The sequence below is a fragment of the Diabrotica virgifera genome, chromosome 4, assembly GCF_917563875.1.
Source record: "Diabrotica virgifera virgifera chromosome 4, PGI_DIABVI_V3a".
Lineage (NCBI taxonomy): Eukaryota > Metazoa > Arthropoda > Insecta > Coleoptera > Chrysomelidae > Diabrotica > Diabrotica virgifera.
In genome coordinates, this window is record NC_065446.1 from 118,971,163 (window position 1) to 118,989,421 (window position 18,259).

The 18,259-nt window shown below is 35.2% G+C and overlaps 2 protein-coding genes across 3 annotated transcripts in view; one reads left to right on the forward strand and one right to left on the reverse strand.

Annotated features, from left to right (window-relative positions):
- The window catches only part of LOC126883135 (acetyl-CoA carboxylase), a 465,330-nt gene that overhangs the window by 373,469 nt on the left and 73,602 nt on the right, over positions 1-18,259 (reverse strand). The gene's annotated exons all lie outside the window — the stretch shown is intronic.
- Positions 1-18,259, forward strand: part of LOC114343388 (uncharacterized) — an 81,927-nt gene that overhangs the window by 56,485 nt on the left and 7,183 nt on the right. For both annotated transcript variants that reach the window (XM_028294204.2, XM_028294205.2), the window contains exon 4: positions 8,093-8,277. In XM_028294204.2, the coding sequence (XP_028150005.2) occupies positions 8,093-8,277 (185 nt within the window). The remainder of the gene's footprint in view (positions 1-8,092; positions 8,278-18,259) is intronic.

The window sequence follows — 18,259 nt, forward strand, 5'->3', positions numbered from 1 at the left end:
ATCTGCCACACATGGGTACATGTGCAGATACGTTATGCATTTATTAAATGGTAATTAACATAACTAAAAAGTTAAAAATATTTTCTAAAAAATATTTTACGCTCTTTTTAATGGCCGTATTAACTATTTGAAAAATTAATACATACAGGGTGAAATAATTGAAAAAAAAAACAACATATTTTTACATAAAAACCAGGAAAAACACAACTTCTGGTAAACCGATTCTTCCGGTTCAAGACTACATCACAAAGAGAACCTATGTACCAAATTTGGTTGAAATCTGAAGTCTCGTTCAAAAGTTATCGTGCTATTAGTCACATATGCATAGTAGCCATTTTGAATCCCCGCCATTTTTGTAAAAGGCAAAATCTGAGATGCCTCCTATCTAATTTTGAACCTTTATATGTGTAGTATATGTGGTATATATTATATGCTTCTATCATTAAATGCACAATTCTTATAATATTTGCACGAATCTGCCGCACTAATACAAACCCCTAGGGAGATAAAAAGCTTAAATAAAAAAAATACCAAAAATAATACCTTGGATAACGGTGGGTTTGATATACTTAATCAAACGACGAGATTTTCTTAAAAAGAAATTAATAAAGCAATTTTCGCCAACATTTAAGGAAATAGACACCAATTTCGACTCCAATGCATTTTAAAAGCATTATTTTTTTTTCGAATCCTGAGAAAACTAATAAGTATTTTTAAAAGATTTAAACGCAGATTGAAAGATTAGGTTATTGCCGAGGACCGAAAGTCCCTGAAAACTTCTTTAATGTTTATTTAATCAGTTACATGGGTAAAAAAAGAGAAATTTTAGTGTGATTTTTAATTTCATGTCTCATTCAAAAGAAATTTTTTATTTATTATATAAAATTTTTTTAAAATATTTACTAGTTTTTTCAGTATTTAAAAAAAGTATTTAAAAAAAATGTGAACATACATGTTCACATTTGTGCGTCAAAACGTAACAATAAACACGGCTACATTTAGGACTGTACACTAACCACTCGCGAAAAATTTTTCCCCATTAGCTTTCGTTTTATTTAAAATCGCACTTTGCAAATGTCTGGTTTTATTATTATCTAATTGTGTAACACACTCACCAATTTTATCAATATTTTGATTCGGTTGATTATTTTTATCAAATATAATATATCGCTAGGAAAAAAGTTACTTACATTGTTGTTTTCTATTGGGACCGTGCAAGTTCGGCAAAGCGACACCTGGTTTCTACGCTCAGCAACATTATTCGCACTTTTAATTATACTAGCCAATTATATTAGTCCTGGTTACTGGATAATTGTCAAGGCCATAGTCCAAAAAAATAATAAGAAGAAAAAATAAGATTCAGGTTATGTAAAATACAATTAATTAAATTTACCTTTATATAATAATTGCATATCATATCAATATTGTGGAGCAATATATAATTTTTCTTCTTCAATGACTTCTTCTTCTTCTTAGCCTTCTATCGTCCACGTTTGGACATAGGCCTCTCCCAACTCCTTCCATCGGTCTCTATCCTGAGCAACATATTTCCAATTCGTTCCGGCTACTCTTTTAATATCATCAACCCATCTCATCTGTGGTCTTCCTCTCGGTCGTTTACTTTGGTAAGGTCTCCAATGTTGTATCGTGGCATTCCAACGTTGGTCTTTTTGTCTAACAGTGTGGCCTGCAAAGCTCCATTTAAGTTTGGCAACTTTTGTTGTTATGTCCTCGACTTTTGTTTTTGATCTTACCCAGTCGCTCCTCTCTTTATCTGACAGTCGTATACCTAACATTGCTCTTTCCATAGCTCTTTCTGTTGTAGCTAGTTTATTCATATTTGCCTTGGTTAGGGTCCAGGTTTGACACCCATATGTCATGATAGGAAGGATGCACTGGTTGAACACTTTGGTCCTCAAATATTGATGTATTTTGCGGTTCTTAAGTATCCAACCAAGTTTTCCAAATCCTGCCCATGCTAGTCTTGCTCTCCTATTAATTTCCGCACTTTGGTTTTCTTTGTCAAGTTTCAGGATTTGGCCTAGGTAGATATATTCCTGGACTTTTTCTATCTCACTGCCATTTATAGTTATGCGTCTGGGGTCATCTGTGTTTGTCATTATTTTTGTTTTCTTCATGTTCATTTTTAGACCGACGTATTGGGAGCTGCCTGCGAGTTCCTCTATCTTCAATGACAGTAGGTAAAAAATATACGTCAATTTGACAATTTCAATTGACAATATTAATTATTTAAGAAAGTTGCAATATTTCTCCGCTATTCTCGCACGATCGTTTCTCGTATCCCCTCCAAGTACTTGCACACCGCGAATAGCTGATGACGGAGATGTACTTGTACCAGGTGAAGTCGCTTGAAAATCAACAGTGGAATCATCATTTTCTTTGATTGCAACTCACCCTTCATCACATAATTTATTTTCACTATCACTTTCACTAGTCACCATATCAGCAACAGGATGGGAGGACGAACTTCCATTTTGCGCACTGTTGTGGGATGTAAAATATGATAATATTGCATTTTTTTGTGCATGCCGTTCTTATTCTCTTAATTCTTTGCATTTTTCGTTTTTCACTGCCACTTAAATGTTTGTAACTCATGATAATAACGAAACGATTACTTAGTAAATAAAAATAAGCTATTAAGAAATTTAATAAAACGACTAAATGATTAATGGATAGATTAATTGAACTAACTTTAAAATCACAGGACTGAAAAACAACACGAGCAAGCTATACTTCTTTATCTTTGCAGAAAACGGCATCAACATCTAACTAACTATTAAATTTAAAAGTTCATTTTGAATCAATATTATGACAAAACGTGACAATACCTACTATTAATTTTACCTCTTGTTAATCCTTCGGAGTGGTTAGTCCTGTCGCCAGGGGGGGTACAACGGCCTCGTTAATTCAGATGGACTTACCCAAGTTTTTTTTATGTATTTTGACCCGTAGAACACGAATTTTTTGGGTAACAGTTGATCCGGATGTCGATAAGATTGTTATAGACCAAGAACTTGAGGAATCAAATAACAGCGATTTTTGGCAAAACAAAACAATATTTTGTATTTTTTGGGTCATTTTAAGCAAAAAATATTTCTACAAGTTTTTTAGTAGGATGCACAGTTTTCGAGATAAACGCGGTTGAACTTTCAAAAAATCGATAAACTGCAATTTTTAAACCCGAATAACTTTTGATTAAAAAATAAAATAGCAATTCTGCTTAGCGCCTTTGAAAGTTCAAGTCAAATTATGTCGGTTTTGATTATTTGCATTGCTAAAAATTTATTGTGTTATTGTTAAACAAAGCTACAAACAACTAGTGCGTGAGTGATGTTTCTATGATTTCGCATTTAAAATCGAACGAGTAGGTAGAATAGGTACTAGTGCAATCAAGACTATTTCTACGTTACATGCGTTAAAACGCATGTAAAAGCACGGGAAACCCTACGTGTTTATAGCTTTGTTAAACAATAAAAAAATAAATTTTTACCAATGCAAATAATCAAAACCGATATAATTTGACTTAAACTTTCAAATGCGGTAAGCAGACTTGCTATTTTATTTTTTAATCAAAAGTTATTCGGGTTCAAAAATTGCAATTTTTCGATTTTTTTAAAGTTCAACCGCGCTTATCTCGAAAACTGTGCATCCTACGAAAAAACTTGTAGAAATATTTTTTACTTAAAATGGCCCAAAAAATACAAAATATTGTTTTGTTTTGCCAAAAATCGCTGTTATTTGATTCCTCAAGTTCTTGGTCTATAACAATCTTATCGACATCCGGATCAACTGTTACCCAAAAAATTCGTGTTCTACGGGTCAAAATACATAAAAAAAACTTGGGTAAGTCCATCTGAATTAACGAGGCCGTTGTACCCCCCCCTGGCGACAGGACTAGGTGTCTAACAAATTTGCAATTATTGATTTTGATGTCGACATTGCCGTCAAGGTAATCTACCTACCCTTATTGCAGTTTATGATAAGGACGTTTTATGGTTTATGAATATAACTCTTATTGTTCATTTCATGTATATTATTTCCTGTTCGTAAAATGAAATAATTTTAAAAAATTATTTTGTTTTTGCAATAAAAATTTTCTTTTGATGATCTTTTCGGGCCCCATTAAAATGCGAGCCCGAGGAAGGGGCCTAAAGGGCCTAGTGGTAAAATAGGCCCTGATTCTTCGTTTTTATTTATAAGTATTGTACCTACACAAAAATAAAAATTTATTAAGCAGTTACATTTTCTAGTATGTACTTGTGTAGTTCGAAATGTCCCCATCAAATTAGAAAAAAAAATAGTAAAAATCGGGTTAGAGCGGGCCCCTGGCCCTAGTTCTGAGGAACCCGCGGAACCATGCTCAGTACGCCACTGGCCATCTCAATGTGTCGTTTTATTTCAAGGCTGTGGTCCCATTGTTCATTAAGCTCACATCCCAAATAATTTTAGCTGGGTACGTTCTCTAAAGCTTTTCCTTTAACGTAGATCAGCGATTCTCAATCTGTGGTACATGTACCACTGGTGGTACATTTCATTACTTGCGGTGGTACACAAAACACAAAAAAAATTAAAATAGCAGTACTTAGTAAGTCTTCATAATACACTATAAAAATACAGGGTGTAACAAAAATACAGGTCATAAATTAAATCACATATTCTGGGACTAAAAATAGTTCGATTGAACCTAACTTACTTTAGTACAAATGGGCACATAAAAAAGTTACAGCCTTTTGAAGTTACAAAATAAAAATTGATTTTTTCCAATATATCAAAAATTATAATTATAATTTATGGGGATTTTGTTCCTTTATTTTCCACAAATTATCATTCTGGCACCATTAGTTAAACACAATGTTTTTAAAACTTTTTGGCCTCTTAGTAATTTTTCGAAAAGCTAGTTTTTCGAGATATTTTGAATATTTGTCAAATCCACCACATCTCGATAAAAGGTGCCTTATCGGAAAAATACTAAGAGGCAAAATAGTTTTAAAAACACTGTGTTTAACTAATAGTACCGCAATAATAGTTTTAAATTGGAACGTACACAAACATTTGGGGGGTTTAAAGTTTAAAGGCACAAAACCTCCATAAAATTGTTATGTAAACATATTAAAAAAGAAGCCGCATCTCGATTAAAACTGGTTTATCGAAAAAATATTAACAGGCAAAAAGTTTCAAAAACATTGTGTTTAACCAACGGTACCACAATAATAATTTATTTGGAACGTACATAAAAGTTTGGGGGGGTTTGAGGGAACAAAACCCCAATAAAATTTTTATGGGTGCACAAATTTCACTATAATTTCCTGCCATAGTAATGCCACATGTCCATTTTCATTAAAAAATCTCCATTAGTTTTCGATATATCGGAAAAAATCGATTTTCATTTTGTAACTTCAGAGGGCTGTAACTTTTTTTGTGTGCATATTTGTACTAGGGTAAGTTACGTTCAATCGAACTATTTTTGGTTCCAGAATATGTGATTTAATTTATGACCTGTATTCTTGTTACACGCTGTATATGTGGTACCAAAAATAATAAAAAGAACTGTAGGTGGTACATGACTCAAAAAGTTTGAGAACCGCTGACGTAGATTGTTTCGTCTTCAAACTTGTTCTTACTGACGATAATGATTTTTGTTTTTTTTTTGTGTTCAGAGCCATTGAGTATTGTATCGTTTGCATCTGAGATTATTCACTAGTGTTCCGTTAATTGATATGCTTTCATTGGTGTCTTCTAGGGCCTCTTTACATCTTTTCTGATCACATATTAAAAAGTAGAGGGGATAGAACACATCCTTGCCGTACTCCTCTTCTTATTGGAATCTCTTTAGATTTTTGTTGGTCTACTCGAATTATGGCTTTCTGATATTGGTATAAATTTGTAATGATTCTCACATCCTGATCATCTATTTCTGTTTTCTGTAATATGTTTGCAAGCCTTCTGTGTTGTATTTTGTCGAAAGCTTGCTCAACGTCAACCAGATATATGAATACGTCACAGTTAACATCTCGACACCGTTCTATAAATGTTTATATAGTAAATAATACCTCTCTAGTACCAAAGCCTTTTCTAAATCCCAGTTGGTTTCTTGTTATGCTATCGTCTAGTTCTTTGTAGACACGTTCATGGATCACTCGCAAGAAAACTTTTAAAACATGGTTCATCAAACTAATCCTCCTAGGTTCCTCACATTTCTCCAGAATTCATATAACAGTAATTTTTTCCAAATTTCCCCGGTATAGCAAATTTCGTTGAATAATTCTACTAGTATCTCCATGTGGTTCTCTGTTAGTCATCTTAAAAGTTATGTAGGTATTTCATCGGTCCATGGCTTTATGACTTTTTATACATTTTAGTTCTTTTTCAATTTCCCCTTTGGTGATTGTAGGTCCATTTCTACCTCTTGGTTCTATTCCATTCTTTCGTCGTCTTCAAATAGCTCTTTTATATATTCTTCCTAGTGATGTTAGAAGAGAATATTCTCAAGAGAATATTCTCGAGAACGAGAATATTCTCGAGAACGAGAATATTCTCGAGAATATTCTCGGCAAGAAAATTCTCTCGAGAATATTCTCGGCAAAAAATATTTCTATATTTTTAAAAACCGAAACAAAAATAAAAACTAGATACGGGTCAAATTATTATAATTTAAAAAAATATGTAGGTATATTTTTTTTGCCAATCCCATGAACCACTAGCAAGGGTGTTTACAGTGTCAATATTTATTGTTTTGGTGCAATATTAACGTGCAAGTATTTAGAATGGTGTTCATTTAAGCAGAGAAGGACAAGTTGAGGAAACTGAGTTTGTAGATAATTTAGCAACTTTAAAATATGGTGATGAGTCGGCTGAAATATGGAACACCATACGTTGTAAAATCAATTGAAAAACTAGACTTAAGTAACGTTTACACGTATCCAGTAACTGGCGCCAGTCTCACTGGAATGCGAGTGCTTGACTAAGACAGCGCTGGATAGGTTCGTTTACACGTATCCAGTAACTGGCGCCAATCTCACTGGCACTCTTATTAAAAATCCTAATACGGCCACTGAAACCACAGGTACGACAGCGCCAGCGACTGGAACGCTGTGTTTACACGTGTCTACAACCACTGGCACGGGGTTAGAGGGGACGCGGACGAGTGCCACTGGCACGAAAAATAGACCAGCCTTCTATTCGAGACAGCGCTGGCAGACAGCGCTGGACTGGAACAAAAAAGCGTTTACATGATGCCAGCACTGTCGTTCCAGTGCGACTGGCGCCAGTTACTGGATACATGTAAACGCGCCTTTAATGATATGGTGAAAAGGTACATGTTTCGGAACAAAATTAACTAAAATAATAGCCTTCATCCAGTGCAGCGACTGAAAGAAGTTTAAGTATTTATGGTTTTTTTATCCACTCCTCTAAAAGAAACCGGCTCACTGCTGAACGGTCTCGTAAGGTAACTTTTATTGCTCACAATTTAAAATTTTTAGACGTAGACCAATCCATGACTGAGCTGGCCACTCGTGAAAAACAAAATCCCACATCCCACAACTCATCAGTACATTGAAATGCAGATTGTAGATGACTAGGATGAGCTAATGATAGAAACAGATTCTGAATCTGAGGTCTCAGCTTTTATCATACCGCATCGATTATTTGCTGTTAGAAGAAAATTTCATTTTTTTATCATAGAAATTTTGTGTTTTCTGTTGTTCTGGTATTTTTTATATACAAAGAACACTGTTGTTTCGTCGTATAATTTTGTATATAAGATCATGATTTTTAAAACCCTCTTTTTCATCTTCAACAATATTCTTAAGTGCGTCATGGGGTTCATTCTCAGAACATTCTCCATATCGAAAATATTCTCGAGAATATTCACCGATTTTTCATTCTCGAGAATTTTTCAACACTAATTCTTCCCATCTATTTATTCTCTCTGCACTTTCAATGTTGTTTTTGTCCATTATGCTTCCAATACCTTATATGCCAATTGTTTCTTTTTAATTTTTCTGTATATTTTAATTTAATTAATGTGACTCCTCTTTACTGTCTAAATTATTTCTATTTATATTTTTAGGGTTCAAAAGGAAGTAACAATTCGCAAGGCAAGAACTTGTTCCAAAAATATCTTAACGAAGGTTTTCCAGAAACTGAAAATAAATCAAATGGCAATGGTTACGGAAAATATAATATAAAAAAGACAACGTGTAAGGCTTGTATGGAGAAATGGAGGGAGCCTTTGCCTACACCAAAAACTCCAAAGTAAGTAGTAGCCCAAGAGCCCGTGGCCGTTAGGCATTTTATATTCTATAAAAGCTGAACCCACCCCAGTATACTAACACAGCATAGGTATCAATGATAACTAGTGCGACCAACTGATAACTAGTGCGACAAGACTGAAAAAAATACTTGAAATCCGGGACTTTTCAATGAAAATCGGGCCATTTTTTATTTTTTAAATATAGGACTTTAATATCATCATTTTATTGATTATTTAACACTTTTATGTTGACAATGATATGTTTAATGGGATTACGCCACAATTGGTTATAATAATAATTATATTTTTGTTAGTTTTTGACGTTTCGACTTCCAATCATTCTCAAAAAAGGAAAAATTTGAAAATAAAGTGATGTTGGATTTCCATGTAAATATAACCTTAGGTTAAAAATATAATTGCCAAACAGGCCACAAAAAACAGCTTCAAAACATTTAAAAATCAATCCATTCATATTTTAAATTGACCTCAACAAACAAAATATGATGTATTCAATGTATTGTTGCAATCTAATTCTTTACATTGCTTATTTTTTAAAATCATAATTATTGTCGATTTTTTTTTCGTCCCAACAATTTAATTTGATGTGTATTCTTAAAATAACGAAAAAAAATAGAATTTTACCAAAACGTTAAAAATTCGGATGGCCCGGAAGCCTTTTCCGGGACGCCGGGACACGACTTCGTAATTCGGGCCATGTCCCGGATTTTTCGGGCTAGTTGGTCACACTAATGATAACCCATATTGCTCCTGTGGTAAAATGGGAGATCTACAGCACCTTATTCTTCTTCTTGTGCCGTCTTCTAACGAAGGTTGGTGATAATTTCTTTAAACGCTTCTCTATCTTTTACAACGTGAAATATTTGTTCAACACTGAGGTTAGTCCAATCTCTGATATTCCTCAGCTAAGAGTTCTTCTTTCTTCCCAAGCCTTTTTCCCCTCTACTCTTCCTTGCATGATGACGTGTAGCAGAGTATTTATCATTTCGAAGTAAGTGGCCCAGATACGGTGTTTTTCTTATTTTAATTGTGTTAATAAGCTTTCTGCCATGTCCATATGTCCTTGTCCATTCCAGTATGAAGTGCTGTGTCCAACAAACAGCACCTCATATTGGAATGTAAACAGCACAAAGTATTAAAATAATGTATGAAAAGATAATTGACTTAAATTGTCCTTTACTGATTAAAAAATAAGACTCAACTCAATTTTAACCTTACACCCCCTCCCCCTCCGCCATAAACGTCATTTTTCGGTTTTCATTTCTTTGTAGCTTTTATACATTTATAAAAGCTACAACATGCTACGAATTATCTTCTGATCACTCGCCTATTACTATTCACAGTTGGAACCCAGATACTTATTAAAGAAATATCTTCCTCACTTCATAACAGACGCACACACTGGCCAAAATTCAGATCTCTCCTGGAGAACAAGGTGTCTCTAGATATTCCACTAAAAACCAAAGAGGAACTTTTTCTTGCTGTGGAACAACTAACTACAAATATCCAATCAGCGGCCTGGCAAGCAACACCAACAATACAAGATAAACGCATAATAAATGACTGCCCACAAGTAGTTAAAGAAAAAATTTTGCTAAAGAGAAGATTGAGGAAAAGATGGAAACAGACCAGAGATCCTGCTGATAAACGTAGATTCAATAGTGCATCAAGGGAGTTAAAAAACTGTTCGAAGACCTCAAAAACCAATCACTTCAGTACTGTTTGGAAAATTTAGATTCCACTAAAGATGGCGATAATTCGCTATGGAAAGCCACGAGAAAACTGAAACAGTCAGAAACCGTCACCTCCAATCAGAAAATCGGACAGAGAATGGGTTCGTAGTGCACAAGAGAAAGCAAGTTGTTTTGCAGAGTATTTCTCCGAAGTATTTAATTGCTCCATCCCAAAATAGATTGTACATTTATTTTAAATTTAAATACCTCTACACAATTTATATATACATGCACATAATATACAACATAAGCGACGACGGTCGCAATGACGGTCGCGGTGACGGTCGCGAATTCAATGCTTTGTTCTCTATCCAAAAATCGCACAACGTCCCTAAAGAAGTTTTCACTTCAAAAATATATATACGTACAAAATTTATTTCACCAAAGTGATGACGGTCGCGATGACGGTCGCCAAATCAATTCATTTTCCCCATCCAAAAATAGGATTTACATTTATTTTAAATTTAAATACTTCTACACAATTTATATACACATACATTATAATATATGTATACGTACAATATTTATTTCGCCGAAGCGATGACTGTCGCGATGACGGTCGCCAAATCAATCCTTTTTTCCCCATCCAAAAACAGGTTTTACATTTATTTTAAATTTAAATACTTCTACACAATTTATACACACATACATTATAATATATGTATACATACGTACAATATTTATTTCGCCGAAGCGATGACGGTCGCTGACGGTCGCCAAATCAATTATTTTCCCCATCCACAAATAGGTTTTACATTTATTTTAAATTTAAATACTTCTACACAATTTATATATATGTTACAGTTCAAGTTGATTCTCAGTTAGAGTTGACTCCAACTAGTTGGAGTCAACTCCAACTGAAACGAGCAGTAAGTTGATTTTAAAAATTTAAATCAACTTTTACTAGTTGGAGTTGACTCTTCCTGGATCGATTCAGTAAATGTTGATTATACGAGAATCTCAAGTGCATTTTTGACGAGTGTGCGTTTCTTTGTTTTGAACGTTTCAACTACTTATTAGTCCAGCTGTACCGTCGCCCCCGTTAGGTAAATTATTCTGATTCGATTTTTTGCACAAACTTACTCAAAGAAATACATCCGTATAACATAGATAAGATTTCTGTTTGTGATCTGTGATGTTGGCAAGATATTGTTTTTGTTTTTCGTTCGTCTGCCGCCAAATTTTTGCTAGTTCATTTAGCGTTACCCAGGGTGCACCACATGGAGGCGAACTAGCATTACACCCCAAAAACTGAAAAACTGAAGTATCAGCTTTTCATCTAAACAACAAGTTGGCAAACAGAGAATTGCGAGTGTATTTTAATAACAAGCTGTTAAAACACAATAAATACCCGAAATACCTTGGGGTTACTCTAGACAGAACGCTCACATTCAGAGAACACCTGACGAAAACAGCAGCAAAATTGAAAACACGCAACAATATAATACAGAAACTCTGCGGCACTACATGGGGGTCCACAGCATCAACATTAAGATCCTCTGCTCTTGGCCTGATATATCCGGTGGCCGAATACTGTGCTCCAGTGTGGCTAAATAGCAGGCATACCCACCTGGTCGACACCCAACTAAACCGTACTATGCGTATGATAACAGGCACAATTAAGCCTACCCCTACAATGTGGCTACCTACCCTTAGTAATATAGCACCACCCAACCTACGCCGCGAACATGCATTGGTTAAAGAATATAACAAAATAATGGACAGTCGCCAGCTTCTAGTCCACAACGACATCCCCGATATTCTTGGAAACCGTCTCCGATCCAGGTTACCCCCTCTACAATCTGCTCAAGCGCTGCAGCAATTCAACTTTGACTTAAATACCCGATGGAGAGAAGATTGGGAAAGTAGGACAGATCCGCATTACCATAGTCTACCGGACATCATAGGGAAACCTGGCGAATTTGAACGTCCCCGTAAGATTTGGGCAGCCCTTAATCGAATTCGAACAAACTGTGGAAGATGCGCCGACTCCCTCCACAGATGGGGTAAACTCCCCTCGCCTTCTTGTGACTGCGGCGCTGCAAGACAGACGATCAGTCACATTGTTCAGGACTGCCCACGCAGAGCATACACAGGCGACCCTATAGACTTTGTAATGGCAACCGAAGGGTCAATCGAATATATAAAAAAATTGGACATCTGTTTGTGATGCATTGTATAATGCATAAATCTAAATATATTCTGTGATATACTTAAGCCATACGCTAAATAAATAAATCCGTATAACAATCCTTATAACAAATACACAGGGGGTCACGCGGTACCGCGGTCGAAAAATTGTTTAACCAATTTTTTTTAACCAAATTCACAAAAATAATTTTTATCTACTCTATCTCATATTATGTAAAGCAGCGGTTCTCAATCTGTGGTACATGTACCACTGGTGGTACATATCATTATTTGCGGTGGTACACAAAACACACAAAAACTTAAAATAGTAGTACATAGTAAGTCTTGATTATACAATCTAAATATATAGAAATATAATAAAAGAAACTTTAGATGGTACATGACTTAAAAATATTGAGAACCGCTGATGTAAAGGTTTTATTGTGTGAAAATTGTAAATATAGATAGCAGTACATGAAGGGTTTAAAGTGTGTCTGAGGTAACAATGTATTTTAAATCGGTTTTACTTTTTCGCACTGTTTTTTAGCACACTTTCATATAATTAAACATCCTTAACTTTCGCCTTCGGGAGGAAATCAGACACGCCCTTGCAACGGCAACTGAAATGCTCACATAACAGCGACCACGGAAGCAAAGATGGATGACAGAGAAAATATTGGATTTAATGGACGTCAACTAAAAAACAACAAATCTGTAGGAAAAGATGAAATACCAGCTGAGCTATTGAAGTTAATCAACGAGGAAAACTTAGACCTTCTTCTTGGACTATTTAATAATGTTTACAATACAGGGACTATCCCTAAAATATGGCTTGAATCAGTCTTCATACCACTGCCTAAAAAGAAGAATGCCAAATTATGCCAGGACTTCCGCCTTATAAGTCTATTAAATAACATTCTGAAGCTTTTCTTGCGTATTATACAGAACAGAATATATTATAAAATATGTGATGAGGTCACCGGTCAAGAACAATTTGGCTTCAGGAAAGGTATGGGGACACGAGAAGCAATATTCTGTCTTCAAACTCTGGCACAAAGATACAAAGATCAGCAAGCAGACCTTTTTATCTGTTTCATAGATTTTGAGAAAGCGTTCGATAGGGTGAAGCACAAGACCTTGATAGAAAGATTGAACGACATCGGAGTCGACAAAAGAGATTCTAAAATTATAGAGGCTATTTATTGGAATCAGACAGCAATCATAAAGACCAATGGTAATACGTCAAGGCCAATTGAAATACAACGAGGTGTTAGACAGGGTTGTGTGCTATCACCCATACTTTTAACGTCTACTCTGAGGTAATATTTGCAAACTCTTTATCGCATTCTTCAGGAGGAATCAGGATAAACGGGCAGAGAGTAAATAACATCCGGTATTCAGATGACACAGTATTAATGACTGATTCGGACCATAGTCTGCAGATACTGTTGGATAGGGTTACTGAGAGTTGTGAAAAAATGGGGATGAAGATCAATACTGCGAAAACCAAAGTTATAAGAATATCAAGGAACAAAAATTTACCTCTTCCAATAAATATGTGAAACACCAACAGCTTGAATACGTAAGCCAGTACAAATATCTTGGTTGCTGGTTCAACAATCAACTTGATTATAAACAAGAAGTCAAGAGCGAGAATAGAGGTAGCCCGACAGGGGTTTATCAAAATGAAAAGCATATTTTGTAACAGTAGCATTAATATCAGCCTTAGATGTCGTTTTCTGCATTGCTATGTGTGGTCAATACTTTGGTATGGAACGGAGGCCTGTACACAGCACAACACTGATGAACAAGTTGGACGCCTTTGAACTCTGGCTTTATAGAAGAGACTTAAAAATACCTTGAACAACCCACACCACCAACGAATATGTTCTGAGGAGAATAGGTACAGATAGGGAACTGCTAAAAATCATTAAAGTCAGAAAAGTTAGCTACCTGGGACACATAATGAGAAACAAAAAGTACCGCCTCAAGCAACTGATCATCCAGGGTAAGATTGAAGGAAAACGGGGTCCCGGTAGGCGCCAGATTTCATGGCTTACAAATATCAGAGACTGGACCGGCCTTGATTCAACATCTTTGTTTAGAGCCGCATTGGACAGGGACAGATTTGCCAGTGTAGTTGCTAACCTCCACTAAAGGAGAAAGCACCACAAGAAGAAGAACTTTCGCCTTGTCATGGTGATGACATGTGAGCAATAAATTACGAAAAAAGTTTTGACAGTTTTGTGGTTTGACAGAAGTTTGAATTTTTAAATGCCAAAATGGTGCAATGGTGCATCTCACTCGCACTCACATTGATAGCTGCGTCAATACGCTCCTAGCACTCATTGTTAATAATTAAAAATAACCGCTTATTAATAAAATAATAACAAAAATTTCTTCAGTATCTTGTAGGGGGGTCGTTAAAATTCGTATGACAGTAATGACAGATGACTTTTGCATATTGTATACCTACCTAATTACTAAATCTGTAAAGTTTTGATTTATTTTGTATGAATATAATTGCAAAACACTACAGAATTTTACTTTTTGACATAAATTTTATTAATAATAAGATAAATTTTGTACAATATTTTTAATAATTAAAGTAAATAAATTTTAATTTCACTCAAATAAATAATCGATTGCTGCCACTGACCACTTACATTCAATCTCGGTTAATTTGATTAATAATCGCGGCCGGTAAAGTAACATTCTTCTTTCAATACAACAAAGTGTTACTTTACTGCCGAAAATGAGGCAAATGAGTACAATAATGGATGATTTTAGTGACGTTTGGCGATAAACAATGATTTTAAACAAATTCGCTAAAATAATTTTTTCACTTCGTACAAATTTTTTTTAGCTCCTTTGGGCCTTTTTTCTCTAAAATTTACTGTTGTCGAGTTATTAGCGACTTAAATTTTTAAAAACGCCAAAATAACCATTTTTAAGGTTTAATAACTCGGTTAAAGATAATTATTGTGAAAGTCGAGCGAGCGGCCGTGGAGTAACGGCATAATTGCTGGCCTCATACGCCAGTGTACGTGGGTTCGAGCCCTGCCAAAGACAAACCATTTTCATTTCCAATAATGACACGAGCCGTCTCACCGTGCCTCGGAGAGCACGTTAAGCCGTCGGTCCCCCTGGGCTAGTGTACATCGACACTAGTTACTTGAAACAGGGTTAAAGATGTAATTGGCGCCGGAACTGTCCGAAAGGCAAAAATGCCATACGATATTATATATTATGAAGGTCAGAAACTAAAAAAAAATCAAAGATTAAAGCTACCTCTATAAGATCCTGAAGAAATTTTTGTCATTATTTCATTAATAAGATATTATTTTTAATTATCAACAATGAACGCTAAGCGTGTATTGAGGCGGCCGTCAATGTGAGTGCGAGTGAGATTCACCATTGGACGGCCGGAATGGTGCATCTCTTTAGCACTCACCATTGACGGCCGCCTAATACGCACTTAGCACTCATTGTTAATAATTAAAGATAAAGCTTAGTAATAAAATAGTGACAAAAATTTCTGCTGGATCTTGTAGAGGGGGCTATAAACTTTGGTTTGGACACTTTCTGACTTTCATAGTAATGGATTTTAACCGATTTATTAAGCCTTGATTAAGCCTTATTTTCGCATTTTTCAAATTTTAAATCGCGTATAACTCGACAACAATCAATTTTAGAGAAAAATCACAAAATACCTTTTTTTGCTCAGAATAACACAAATGATCTAAAAAAATATTGTTCGAAGTGAAAAAATTATTTTTGTGAATTTGTCTAAAAAAAATTGTTTAAACAATTTATCGATCAAGGTACTGCCTGGCACCCAGTAGATTTGTTATAAGGACCTCTTTTTGAGTAAGTCTGTGCAAAAATTTCGAATCGGAGTAATTTACCTACGACGATACAGCCTAGACTAATTTTGAACATTTTCAGTAACATTTAATTTCTAGAATCGGCTGTTTGTATGAATCAGAATCAACTTTTACTAAATGGCATTGGGAAGAGTATACTTTTCCTAGTTGGAGTCTACTTTTACTAGTAAATGTTGAATATAAATCTTCATTTTATATTTATAATCAACTTTTACTAAAACCAGCCGTTAGAGTTGACTCCAACTAGTTGGAGTCAACTCCAACTGGATAATCAACTTGAACTGTAACATATATACATACATATTTATAATGGTAGGGGAGCAAAGTATGCTAAATGTGCAGTCACTCGAGCGCTTTGGAGACCTATTGGGTTGTGAAGAGTAGGTCCTAAAACCAAAAAAAGTTGAGTAAAATTTTCCATTTTAGTGGGCGCTTGCCATTTTTTAATTTAATTTTCCATTTCCAACAATCGTTTTTTCCGATTATAACGCCATCTATCCATAATTTGAAAAAATGTTTCGAATAAAAGTTACTTATTTTTACGTAAGGAATCTAAATCTGCAATAAAAAATGGGGGTTCCTATTTAAGATTTTAAAGTAACCCCCCACCCCACCTCCATGGGGGTCGTGTTTGGTGCCATTCGATAGATTTTCCAAAAATATTGAGTAAGTGTATTTTACAGTTTTTCGATCTGATGTTTATTTCGCGAAATATCGCGGGATTCGTATTTAAAATATTAAATTTACCCCCCACCCCTCTCCGTGGAAAGTCGTGTTTGGTATCATTCGATGGATTTTTAAAAAATATTGAGCACATATTTTTTAGTTTTTCGATCTGTCATTCATTTCGAGAAATATTCGCACTTTTCTTGTGAAATTTTGGGACTCATCCATTTCCTTACGCCCGGCTCAAATCGTCAGATTTTCGAAATATACACTCTTTTGCATGTACTTAGCTTACCCTATCTTAATCTGACAATTTTGAGTTGTTTTAAGGACAGATTTTTTTTTCGGGCCCCCCTTAACGAACTCCCCTGTCTTATGAGCCAATATATAGTAGAGGTACATCTGCAAGGTACCAGGTTTCTCCCCATATGCTAATCTGACGCGCTCGAGTAACTGCAAAAATCCCCGCTTGGGCTCCCCTACCATAATATATACGTACAATATTTATTTCGCCGAAGCGATGACGGTCGCGATGACGGTCGCAATGACGGTCGCGAATTCAATGCTTTAACCCCATCCAAAAATTGCGATGACGGTCGCAATGACGGTCGCGAATTCAATGCTTTTATCCCATCCAAAAAGTGCACATTGTCCCTAAAGAAGTTTTCACTTAAAAAAAAAAAGAAAATTTCTTTGTAGGGTGCAATAAATTTAAAACATTTCAAAAAATTCACAAGCATAATTGAGGTTTTACAAAGTATGTCAATTTTTACAGACCCGTAGGTTGAGTGTACATAACCTCAAAATGCATTTTTGTTTTTTTTTGAAAAAAAAAGTATAACTTTTTTTGGAGATGGCTTCAGGTCGAATGTTTTTTTGTATATTTTATCAAAAACTGTGTTTGAACGTTTCTCTCATTTCTGAATGTTCTAAAGGACTCGGTTATTTCAAACTATACAATGAGGACGTTTGAGTTGGAATAAATTCATTATCTCGAGAATGGGCGAATTTGGAGAGAAATCCTGAGCTCTATTTTTATTTTTAAATGATGACTTTTTGGCATATATATCATACTAGTGACGTCATCCATCTGGGCGTGTTGACGTAATCGATTATTTTTTAAATGAGAGTAGGGGTTGAGTGATACTAGGGCGGTCCGATAAGTACTTAGCCTTCAAAAGAAAAACGAAAATTTTGGAAAAGTGGCGATTTATTTTTGAACGTAGATTTTTTTCAGCTCGACACACTTGACCCAACGATTCCCCACCTTCATTAACCCGTCTGAAACATACCATTTTTCGAGATCTTCAAAGTAGGCTTCCGTGGCGGTGATGAACTCTTTATTCGACTTAAACTTCTACCCGGCGAGTGACTTTCAAGTTTGGAAACAAAAAGAAGTCGTACATGCCCAATACTGGAGAATGCGAATGAGATGAAACAGCAGTTTTTAGTCCATTTCAACACATTTGGCCATGGTGGTGGCGGAGGTGTGAGCCGGACCGTTGTCATGGCGGAAGAGTATTTTTTCTTTGCCAATTAGGGCTGTTTTT